Source organism: Danio rerio, chromosome 22 (assembly GCF_049306965.1).
Source record: "Danio rerio strain Tuebingen ecotype United States chromosome 22, GRCz12tu, whole genome shotgun sequence".
Lineage (NCBI taxonomy): Eukaryota > Metazoa > Chordata > Actinopteri > Cypriniformes > Danionidae > Danio > Danio rerio.
Window position 1 is genome coordinate 9,719,879 of NC_133197.1, and position 12,007 is coordinate 9,731,885.

Sequence of the window (12,007 nt, forward strand, 5' to 3'; positions counted from 1 at the left end):
CAAAAGTGGCAACTATTGAAGAATTGTAGGTTGCTGTCATCTAGTGGCCACATCAGAGGATGACATCAGTAATATCTTGTATTTGTTTATGTAACTGGAGGGACAATAATTGCAGGTCTCCACTTCCATCTCTGCTATTTTGATATCAGATCTACAACAATATGAAAAATAACACTTGGAGAAACATTTCAGTTGTCATCTAGATGAGAGTCTATAAGATGGCTTGTCAATGTCATGTTTGAAAAATCAAAATATACATTGATGTTGGGGTGTGTAATTAAAGAAAACACTAGTTCAAACATTTACATTAAAGAAAAAAAGGAAAAAACATACAAAGGATCAACTCTCTATATCAGCCAACAGAGGTCAGCAAACGTCAGAAAAGTGTTTGACTCGGTTTGACTCTAAAGTAGGACTGACCAAAGAGGTCCAAAAATGAGAATTAACCCACAATTTAGTCTCCTTCAAATGGTTTCAAAACTTCAAGTGTTTCTTTATTATGTCCCAGCCGGCATTTCAACGGTGATTCAACGTTGAATCAACGTCAGGTCTATGGTTGGATCAACGTTGAATTACCTTTCGATTTTGCAAATTGGATCAACGTTTATATAGTGACGTTGTTTCACCGTCGGACCACCACCGGTGATTCACCGTTAAAATCACAACGTTGTTTCACTCTTACCTTCTTCATGGGTGAATTGTGGTCGTTTTGTAGACGTTGAATGAAGGCTGAATTACCTTTCGATTTTGCAAATTGGATCAACGTTGATACCGTGACGTTGTTTCACCGTCATACATTTCAACGCAAGTTAAATAGAAATTACATACAACGCAAAGTCCATAAATATAGCAAACAAATTTTTACTAATTAAAAATACACGACACAAATACACAACTTAGCCTGTGTATCAATTTATTTAATACACACCTCATTATTTCATTTATTCTAAATATACAGCAACATTTACAGCATACATAGTTCATTAAAACCATGCAGGTTACTATACATGCTGTACACTCAAATACAGAAAAAGGCATACAATTAAATAGTCACTTTTTAATTAGGTTTCATGAATTAAAGTTAGTTAATGTTTACTAACATGAACAAAGAACAAATACTTGTACAGCATTTATTAATCATTTTATTTATTGAAATATGTCCCAATGCTATTAAAATCAAAATGTATGCTTGTTAACATTAATGCACTGAGCTGACATGAACTGTACTTTCTTTATATGAAAGATACTTCATTGATCTTTGTTCATGTTAGTAAATACATTAACACTTACTAATACAACCTTTTAGTAAAGTGTTACCGTCTTCAGAAAGACAGATACTAACTAAATTAAACTAAGTAACTAAACTACGCTTCAACCATCACCGTTTCCAAAATACAATTCTGTTTACAAAGTTTACAAAATACCCATTTTTAAAGTGGCTGCAGTAAAAAAAAAAAATAAAAAACATCACTCACAACTAAGAATCACAAGTAAAATACATTACATCTGTTTGAGGTTTTATAGGTTTTGAGAAACACTTGAGGTAAAAGATGTTACTGGGGACAAAGAATCAAGTGTAAAACACTAAAACATCTATATCAGTCTAGCAGTTAAATACATATTTATTTCTCAAACACCAGGTGAGTATCCTACAAAATCAATAATGAGGTTTGCTATTCCAATTCATTGTGAATGAATGGCTTCACTTTCTCAATAGTGAAAAACTGCTATAATCTAAACCTGACATTACTCCTTCACTTTGCAGGTCTGCATGGTAAATATTTAGTAGTTTTTTGTTGTTTTTTTTGCATAAAGTACATCTATTGTGTTTAGCATTACTGCAGCAAAACTGAGCACCTGTGACAGTGGAACATAGACAAATATTTCAGTAAATCATCAAGAAAATGTGTAGAATATATGGTTTGATTCTCTCTCACAAACACAACAGTAATAGCAATTAGTTATTCCATTATTATTAGTATCATAAAAATTGCATGTTCATAGGGGTCTTATAATAATGGCTCACATTTGTGAATGTAGGACCACTATTTCACTATTACATGTCACATTAAGTGTTCATATAGGTTCTGTTATTAATTACTTGTGTCATCCCAGAGACCTGTTAATCTTCAGAACAAACTAAAATATTTTAGATTAAATGCTCCTCATCCTCTACAGACAGCAATGGTCCCAAGATGGTCATTGTCAAGATAAGGCACAAAACACATTGTCAAAACGTTCCATGTGACTTCAGTGATTTCAACTGTGAACATACCAAGCTCCAACAACACTTTAGTGAGGCAAAACAAAACAGTAAATACAAATGTGTTTGCGTATATCTCTCCCGCATCAGATCAGCGTGTGTGTTTACTACGAGCAGTAAGCACACACCATGACCTGTTGTGGCAAAGGCAAACAAGTTATTTTTACAGTACTTACTGTGATTTAACCTTTATGACAAATGTACTAGACCTGTTACACATATTTCACTATCTTTTATGAACACAAATTTCACTGTAACGGATGCTGTTGTTTTGCTCCAGTTATACCTTTAGAGAACACCGTACTAGTCAGACATCCATACAAAAGCAGAGAGTTTGGTCTTGTGTAGCAGAACTGCAATAGATGTCTGTCTGTCTGTCTAGGCTGACACTGGTTTAGGCCATCAGTATGTCCTTGATGCCCTCAAATGGAGCTTCCAGAAAACCTGCAATAAATGAAATACGAGGTTACAACTAAGTTGGTATCTGCTATTATACAAAGTGAAATTCAAATATTTATTTTTTATTGAATCCAAATTTGTCTTATAATAATCGCCACACTCAATAATTTTGAGTCATCCATCTGAATATTCCTAACTAAGAGAAGTGAAGAATTAGGTGTGATATCGTCAGGAAGCCCTTCGCCACCACCGGTGCCAGCATTTCCAGAATTCAAATTTCAGATTCTCGAAAAAAAAAAAAAAAAATTTTAACAAAGGCTGCAGTAAAGAATCATGAAACATTCAACACATCTAATAATTACAAGTTGTTGTAAACCATTACATGTACTGTAAAAGCTGTTTGAAGCTTTTTAGACATACGGGTTGAGAAAAACTCTAGAAGGAGTAGCACTTCTGCAAAAGTCTTCATGTAGGACAGAGAATTAAAGGGATAGTTCAAAATGTTTATTCTGTCGTCATTTACTGACCACGTTGAACACAAAAGAAGATATTTTCAAGAAAGATGCAAATCTATAACCATTGACTTCTATAGTATTTTTTTCTACTATGGAGGTCAATGTTTACAGGTTTTTAGTTTTTTTTTTCAGAATAGCCTCTTTTTTTTGTTCAACAAAATAAACTCATAATGGTTTTAAACCATTTGGGGAGTAAAATGTGAGTAAATTTTCATTCTTGGGTGAACTATCCCTTTCAGTTGAAAAACACCAGAATTCTTAAGTAGACCCCTTTCGCAAGACAGATGATGCATTTCATTTCTCATCTTAATCCTCAAGTTTTTAATATTTAGATTTATTTAAATAGCATGTTTATTTATTTGTTTTAATGACATTTAATAAAAACAACTTCTCAATGACATCACATGTACTGGACCTGCTACACATGTATCACTATTTTTATGAATACAAATTTCACTGTAACAGGTGCTGTTGTTTTGCTCCAGTAATACCTTTAGAGAACACAGTAGTAGTCAGACATCCATACAAAAGCCTTGGCGTGGAATAGCAGAACTGCAGTCTGTCCAGGCTGACACAGATTTAGGCCATCTGCGTGTTCTTGATGCCCCTCAACTGGACCTTCCAGAAAACCCAGAAAATTAAAACCCATTACACCTCTTATCTGCTACTATACAAAGTGTAATTTAAGCATTAATTTCTTACTAAATACATATTTGTTCCCCAATACTGTCACATAGTATAACATCACAACATGATTTCACAATAATAATATCAATATAACAATATAATATCACAACATAGCCTAACAATCAATAAACAAACAGATTAGAAAGAGAATATCACCAACCAAAGCACCAAGAAGATTTAACAGATAGCTTAGTTAAAGTTAAAGTATACTTACATGGACAAAGCCTTTTCCATTCAATGCTGTGCAAGTTATTGCGTCTCTGGAGTACGTTAAGTTACATGTCTAAAAGCAACAACAACAACAGTGAAACGACAGCAGTTCACTTTGTAATAATAACACTATGATACAGCGTATAAAAAGGATATTGTTTTATAACGTTGCTCAGTAACTTTAAACTGCGTTTGGAGTTTATCGCTTTGAATTTGCCATAAAAAACGCTCATTTAGACTAACGTTAAACATGTGACATTACCTCGAGGTTAGCTGCGCGTCACCGGAGCGCAAACAAGACAAACCAAACTGGAAAGTTTTAAATGCTTCAAAATTCGAAACACTACACCAAGTCACATTTAAGATACACTGTGTGTAAAACAAAATCGGTGGGTAAATAAAACATTAAAGCATCTAAAAACACGCTTACCTCTGAATTCTGCTGCACTGCAGGTCAGGTGTTCGTAATTAAGTGAAGTGAAGCGCTGCGCGCGGCCGCGTGCGCCGAGTCCTCCGATACCATGGTAACCAAACATGTTGAATATTGGGTGAAGCCATGACGTTAATTCAACATACAGATCATGATAAAAAAAATGTCAACGTTGATTTGTACAAGGATTTCTGTAACTTTTTTCAACCATTTATCATTCAACATTGTTTCAACATTAAAGAGCCCATATTATGGGTTTTTGAAAATTCCCCTCCATGTAGTGTGTAACACAGCTCTAAGTGAAGTGAAGTATCCAGCTAAGGCTTAAATCTGTAAGAATACAGTGTTTAAAACGGTTGATTCATCTATAAAAGAGTCGACTCATAGTGCTTCAAACGAGTCGCCTTGATACCGACTCATTAGGTGTTCCGCCATGACGTACGAACGAAACCAAGTTATTCACGTGCACGCGCAAACCCGGGAGATTTCAAACCTGAAGCCCCGCCCTCTGACGCAGAAACCCAGACACACACGCACACCCACACACCCACAAACACACGCACACCCACAAACACACGCACACAAACATGCCGGTGTTACGGTTTAACTGGTGACCGTGTTAACTGGTGTCCCTTTCCAGATGTAAGCTATTCACGTTTGCAGATTGGCAGATTCGTCACTTTTTCATAGCAACAAAACATGTCCATACCAAATAAAGATTCTTATTACTTGGTGTCAGTGTCATTGTGTGCATTATTGATTTTAATATCTGTGTAGCAGAACAGTATATAACCAAAGTAAATAAAAAAAAATAATTAGACTTAACATGTTTTAACAGGATTCGAACCCGTGTAGTGAAAAGGTGTAGCACACGTATCAATCGACTTATCTAACTGAGCTACTCAGAACTTCAAACGAAGCAGTCTGTTTTAATATATTTGTCAATTAAAACATGCCTTGCTGTGGTTGTGGACCCGTGTTAACATGTTTCCATTGATGTTAACATGTTTACATGTTGTTTAGTTACATGTACTCGCGTTAACGTGTTTCTACAAACTCTCCCGCTGATAGAATAGCTCTCTGTGACTAAACGATGCTTCATCAGTTGCTCAAACCATGTTTTTTCTTAGTTCTAGACTCATGTCTACCTGTGCCTTTGGAGTCGTGTTAACTCGTGACCCATGCTCATACATGTAACGTAAATAAAGATTTTATCAATAAAAGGAATACAATGACGATATTATTATGCAACATATTATGTCTGATATATATAATATATATTTCATATATAATATTATGCAACAGAATATTAATTGAAAATCGCAACATTTCAATGTATGATCTTGGTCACATCTGTATCAAGGTACTTATGAACATGATTTGGCTACATACGATAAAATTACTAAAGGCTGCCAAGCATACATCAGTGATTGATAGCTCAATTAGTCAGCACGTATGTTCCATTCATGCGTCACTTTTGTTAGAAGGTTCGAATCCACATACGAGTTTTGTTTATGTAGCCTGATTTTTTTAATTCTCTTTAAAATAAAATGGGGGGGACTGCGATTTATAACGTATGCTTATTTAGCGGAACATCGTAGTCATTTAGAGCTATTCTGAGAAAATATCAGCTCGTGTGACTTTGTAGACACAGGATAACACGAGTCAATGAGACTATTATATTCTGATTGCATAATATTCTAATATTCTGTTGCATAATATTATATATAAAATATATATTATATATATCAGACATAATATGTTGCATAATAATATCGTCATTGTATTCATTTTTTGGATAAAATCTTTATTTACGTTACATGTATGAGCATGGGTCACGAGTTAACACGACTCCAAAGGCACAGGTAGACATGAGTCTAGAACTAAGAAAAAACATGGTTTGAGCAACTGATGAAGCATCGTTTAGTCACAGAGAGCTATTCTATCAGCGGGAGAGTTTTTAGAAACACGTTAACGCAAGTACATGAAACTAAACAGCATGTAAACATGTTAACATCGATGGAAACATGTTAACACGGGTCCTCAACCACAGCAGGGCATGCTTTAACTGACAAACATATTCAAACAGACTGTCATTTGTGAAGTACCGAGTAGCTCAGTTAGATAAGTCGATTGAAACGTGAGCTACACCTTTTCACTACACGGGTTCGAATCCTGTTAAAAACATGTAAATTTTAATATTTTTTTTAGATTTATTTTGGTTATATACTGTTCTGCTACACAGATATTAAAATCAATAATGCAGACAATGACACTGACACCAAGTAATAAGAATCTTTATTTGGTATAGACATGTTTTGTTGCTGTAAAAAAGTGACGAATCTGCCAATCTGCAAACGTGAATAGCTTACATCTGGAAAGGGACACCAGTTAACACGGTCACCAGTTAAACCGTAACACCGGTCGATTGAAGTCACACTGCAGATGGACATTATATTGAGTCTCTACCCAAAGATGAAACCTCAGCATTATAACCAAGCAGTTGGAAACTTCTGGAAGCTACATGCTACAAAGAATACTTCATCTGAGTTTGTTAAAGGAAGGATCAGTAAAGAGTAACTGATGGACGTCAGGATGGGTTTCTTCCAATTCTCAAGTGTAAGTACATGCGGTTAAAGTTGTTGCCTCGTTTACTCTAGCTTGCAAATGTATTTAGTTGTGATTTGTTACTTGTAACCGCGTGTACTGTATCAGGTTAACTGGATATTTTATCTTATCGCGTGCAAAGTCACGTTAAAAACGCGACGCGTGCTGTTTGTTTATGGAGCTCCGTGCTAGAGTTCTGCTCCCGCGATTCCCTGCGTGGTGCTTGTGTGTGTGTTAGTGCGCACGCGCGCGTATGAGAGAGAGAGAGAGAGAGAGCGAACGAACGAACGAACGAGCTTTGTGCTGTGTGTGTGTGTTTAAACAGACAGCTTGGCTGTCTGGACTGTATACTGGGTGATTTTTGGTTGTGTTCTCCGCTCCGGGCCGGGGACCGGGCGCGGCGGGCAGAAAACGGAGCGGGTTTTCAGGCTAAAACCTGGCGGGTGCGGGCGGAAGCGGGAGCGTTGTCATCCGGAGGTGTGTGTGTGTGTTTTTGTGTGTGTGTGTGTGGTATGGCGAGTACACGACTGTCTCGTTGTTCGGTTATCCGTGGCACTATCCACTCGCCATAGTGTGGCAGCTAAAATCCACGTTTAAATTGCTGATTAGCTATTGGCCATTTCCCTCTCTGACTGAAGGCAGTCGACCAATCGCGACAGACTGTCATCGGTCCAATCAGCGCAGATTAGCTCCGCGCTAAGGAGGGGTTTGGGAACAAATGAATCACTGGACGATTCATACAGGAGTCGCTGGGATAATTAGCTAAAAATAAATGCAGATTATAAGACCATGAAAGTGTTTTTTGACCTTGCATGCATATTAGACTGTTGTTGGAGACCCTTACAACCAGGATATGACCCTATTTCATGTATAATATGGGCTCTTTAAAGCAACTACTGACGTATTTTCAACCACATTTCAACGTTGAAGCCTTGTCATATGCAGGCTGTTTTTCAACCGTTCAACATTAAACGTTCTATCAACATTATTTCAACGTTCAAAACACATCTGACCTTATTTCAACCATATTTCAACGTTGAAGGTCGGTCGTGTGCCGGCTGAACACAAAAGAAGACATCTTCAAGACTGCTGGAAATGAGCGCTAAATACATTTCTTCAAAGCAGCATTCTAAAGCAGGAATCCATCAAGGAAAGTGTCCACATTCTCTCTGAATCCACATTATGCTTCATTTACTTTCTCGAGTCAAAAGTTTCCCTCTCCTAATTGAATTTGGAAGACAGCATAGATGTATCCTTTGCTGTCTTTGCTATTCCACATGTAACCCCATCGGTCCTACACCACCCAACCCGCTCCGGGCTGGGATAGAATCGGCAACTTTCCGCATGGGAGTCTGTTGCTCTAACAAGGAGGTTAAAGACCCTGGTCTCTAGCATCTGTCACTAGAGCACCTTTAGAGGTCAGAGGAGTGAGGTTTATGCCGAGTTCAGACTGCATGATTTTCAAACTAGTCATGTCACAGATGTTTTCACACTGCATGACTATCTGGGCTAGTGTTTCGTCGCTGCTTTGTTTACACTGCAAGATGGTTCGGCGACATGGACATTCACATTGCACGACTTTACTATAGGTAGAATCACCGACAACTTCGTCCAAACTACATCTCACAGCCAAAAACATGTAGTATATCTTTTGTTATTAACTACATAATGAGAAAGAAGCCTTTAATGGGGTAGAACATGTACATGTAGTACATGTTTGCTCACCTGTGTTTAAAGGGAATTAGCCATTTCTCCTCAACTTAAGTTGATTATAAACTAATTTCTTTCTGTATGAAACGTCAAACAGACACGGTTGCTCCTGAGTCCTGTCAAACCTCCACTAGTTTTTCCTCCATTTCGTGGGTCCAAATAAATCGAAAAAGAGCACTTTTAACTTCTCCCCCAGCCTCCTGCTGGCCTGCAGCAGGTATACACACACACACACAAGTGAAAGCTGCTCTCTCATTGGCTGTAGGCGATCGCTGATGTTATTTTCAGTCAAAACTCAATTCACACGGCATGATTTGAATCGCCGACAGCTCCAGATATTTAGCATGCCAAATATCTCACAGGCATCGGCGACTCATCGGCGATTCTCTCAGATCACGTCTTTGATTGTTCATACTGTGTGATTGTCACTCACGTGCACGAGCAGCGATTTGCCTGTGATTTCAGGCATTTGTCTGCGATCTCTCAAAACCTGTCGGCGAGCCAAAATCGGGGCTAAAATCACGCAGTCTGAACTAGGCATTTCCTGCACAGCACTAACTAGCTGGCCTCCGTTACACAGACCTTTGTGTTTGTGACAGTTGAGCTTATGGGCGATATGGCAAAAAATGCAATCTCGATAATTATTTCCATTTCCATTATTTCCAAGTTGTTAATGTTTCCAGATTTAAAAAAATCAGAGGATCCTTTCAATTTTCAATTTTTGGCTGATAAATTTTCAGTGGCCAAAAATTCAGTGCATCTCTAATATCAACACACTTTTAGATTCCTTGTGTTGCACATTCTTGTTATGTGATTGGCTCTTAGATCAATATAGAGTAAAAAAAAAAAGTCCAGAGCTTATCGTTGTTATTGACATAAATCTTATTGCGATTCGATATTAATAAATACAGCGTTTGGCATCTGGAAGCTCAATTTGGGGTTTCATTTTGTGTGTACTATAAATGTACATTTTTAACCAATGCTTTCTGATTTTGATTTCCACTCAATTTTTAACAAGATGTTTGTATTGTAGTAAGAAAATATTCCTTTTAATTATCACAAAAGCTGTGTAGTTTGTTGTACATGAATAAACCCTTGTACTGTCCAAAAAGACTGTCTGAAATCAGGTTTGTGAGATTCCTTCCTGCACAAACTAATGAAAGTCAATGGTACAGGTATCCAACAATCTTCAAAATGATGTTTTTTTTTCAACATAAGAAAGAAACTTAAATAAGTTTGGAAAAGAACAGTGGGTAGTAAATTGTGGCAAAAAAAGTCATTTTGGGGTGAACTACACAGCAGATGTTAGCTTGACGTTAAGATCCAACATTGGAAGACATAAAATATTGGTCCAAAATTGGTGAAATTAATGTCAAAATCTCTAGCATGATACTCTAGTTGACGGACACTTTTGGATTATGATTATGTCTTTTCATTCTAAATTTTACATAATAAACAAGCAGAGCGACAGCTGTAATGCCCAACACAGCGTAAGTTAGTGAAGGAATCACATCATCAAACGGACTGTATAATTCTGGGGAAAGATGAAAAACACACCAGTTAAATCTCCTGATAAAGAAACTGAAAACTATTCCACTGAATTAATTTCCAATATATTACTAGACATTGCAGAATCTTGTCAAAAAGATGATGCTAGTAATTATACACCTCTACCTTTGTGGCAGAGTTGACTGATGTTCAGATGTGTGGTGTGGTTTGTGATGGTGTTGTTGATCACACAGCTGTAGGTGTTTTTATCCTGATATTCCACCTCCAGAGGTAGAGAGAGACTGATGCTGAGATCAGACACACTGATGCTGGACAATACACTGTTTCCTTTGTACCAGGAGAGACTCACAGCACTCACATTCACCACTGAACACAACACTGAACATCTGGAGTCTGGGGATGGTTTTTGACTGTTTAAGGTATTGTTGCTGATTACAGAAACAGGAAGAGGTGCTAGAAAACATAAAATACAAGATTTTATTATTTCTAGCTTAAAGTAATGAAGCAAACCTACAGTTAGGCAAATTTTATCTGTGCTACTTCTGACAGCAGGTAAAATGATTATATAATTGATATAGTAGAATATTTCTATTCTTTAAAGTTTCCACTTGCAGAATTTCGGCCCAGAACGAACCAGAAAATACTATAAAATAATAAATCAGTGTGTCAGAGTGACACTGAACTCACCATAAACAGTAACACTGAATCTCTTATATGTAGTTCCTCCACTGGTAATGATGGTCAGTTTATAAAGTCCAGAGAGTTCAGTTGTGATGTCTGTGATGGTCAGAGATCCAGTTTGTCTGTCCATCTTCAGTCTGTCTCCAAATGTCTCATTGCTGTCAAACATGTCAATGCTCTGCTTATGTATTTCAGCAATACGAGTCTCTTGAGGTCCAAACATCCACAGTATCTGATCAGTTTTCTGTACTTCAGTAACATCAGTGTTTAAAGTGACAGAATCTCCCTCAGTCACTGATACTGACTTCACTTTATTCGCATCAGCACCAAACACACCTGAAACACATTCACAAGGGTGTATTGGACCGAGACTCCAAAAAACATTTGACTTTTTCATTTGTCTTTTCTACTGTTCTACTGTTCCTTTCTACTGTTTCTAACTGAATAGTTAACCATATGCAATAACCTGTAAAGTTTAAGTAGCAATAAACATCTTACCTTCCATGCAAATTAAGAAGAAGATTAAACCCAACATGTAGCAGAACATCTTTGAAGAGTGACTGAAATGACTGTGGTTTCAGTTTACAGAGCATGTGGTGAAGATTCAGCCAATGACTGCTCATACTCATTGTCAGGAAGTCAAAATTAAGCTTAAAATGAATTTAACTGTTCAAAGACCATTTTATAGCCAAAAATATTTTTGTTTTCACACTGACAGACTTGGTTCAAATGTACCAATGGATTACAAATCTTGAATCCGTTAGGTTTTTAAAATTCTGTTATAGTAACAGTACCATTTCACATATTCTTAACAACATTGTTTTTATTTTTCCACTCTCTAATCTGTCCGATATTAGACAATTCTCAACCTAAGAAATGGCTACTGACAAACATAAAGAATGTTAATTCTTGTATTCGCGTAAACAGGCACCATGTTCAAATATAACATCAGTCAAACACACAAGTGTCAGAATGTTTTGGCACAGTTGCTGATAG

General features: G+C 36.9%; 1 protein-coding gene and 1 long non-coding RNA gene across 2 annotated transcripts; both read right to left on the reverse strand.

Moving 5' to 3' along the window:
- Window positions 1-846: 846 nt before the first annotated feature.
- Window positions 847-5,132, reverse strand: LOC101886849 (uncharacterized). Its single transcript, XR_225216.5, has 4 exons — window positions 4,505-5,132; window positions 4,079-4,147; window positions 3,669-3,795; window positions 847-2,707 (listed from the first exon to the last, which is right to left on the reverse strand). It is a non-coding gene; the product is annotated as an uncharacterized lncRNA (long non-coding RNA).
- A 1,654-nt stretch (window positions 5,133-6,786) lies between these two features.
- On the reverse strand, window positions 6,787-11,677 carry si:dkey-102c8.2. The gene is made up of 4 exons (XM_021469691.3): window positions 11,510-11,677; window positions 11,018-11,347; window positions 10,496-10,783; window positions 6,787-10,355 (listed from the first exon to the last, which is right to left on the reverse strand). The coding sequence occupies exons 1-4, from the start codon at window positions 11,556-11,558 to the stop codon at window positions 10,216-10,218; spliced, it is 807 nt and encodes a 268-aa protein (XP_021325366.3). The 5' UTR covers window positions 11,559-11,677; the 3' UTR covers window positions 6,787-10,215.
- Between the last annotated feature and the right edge of the window lie 330 nt (window positions 11,678-12,007).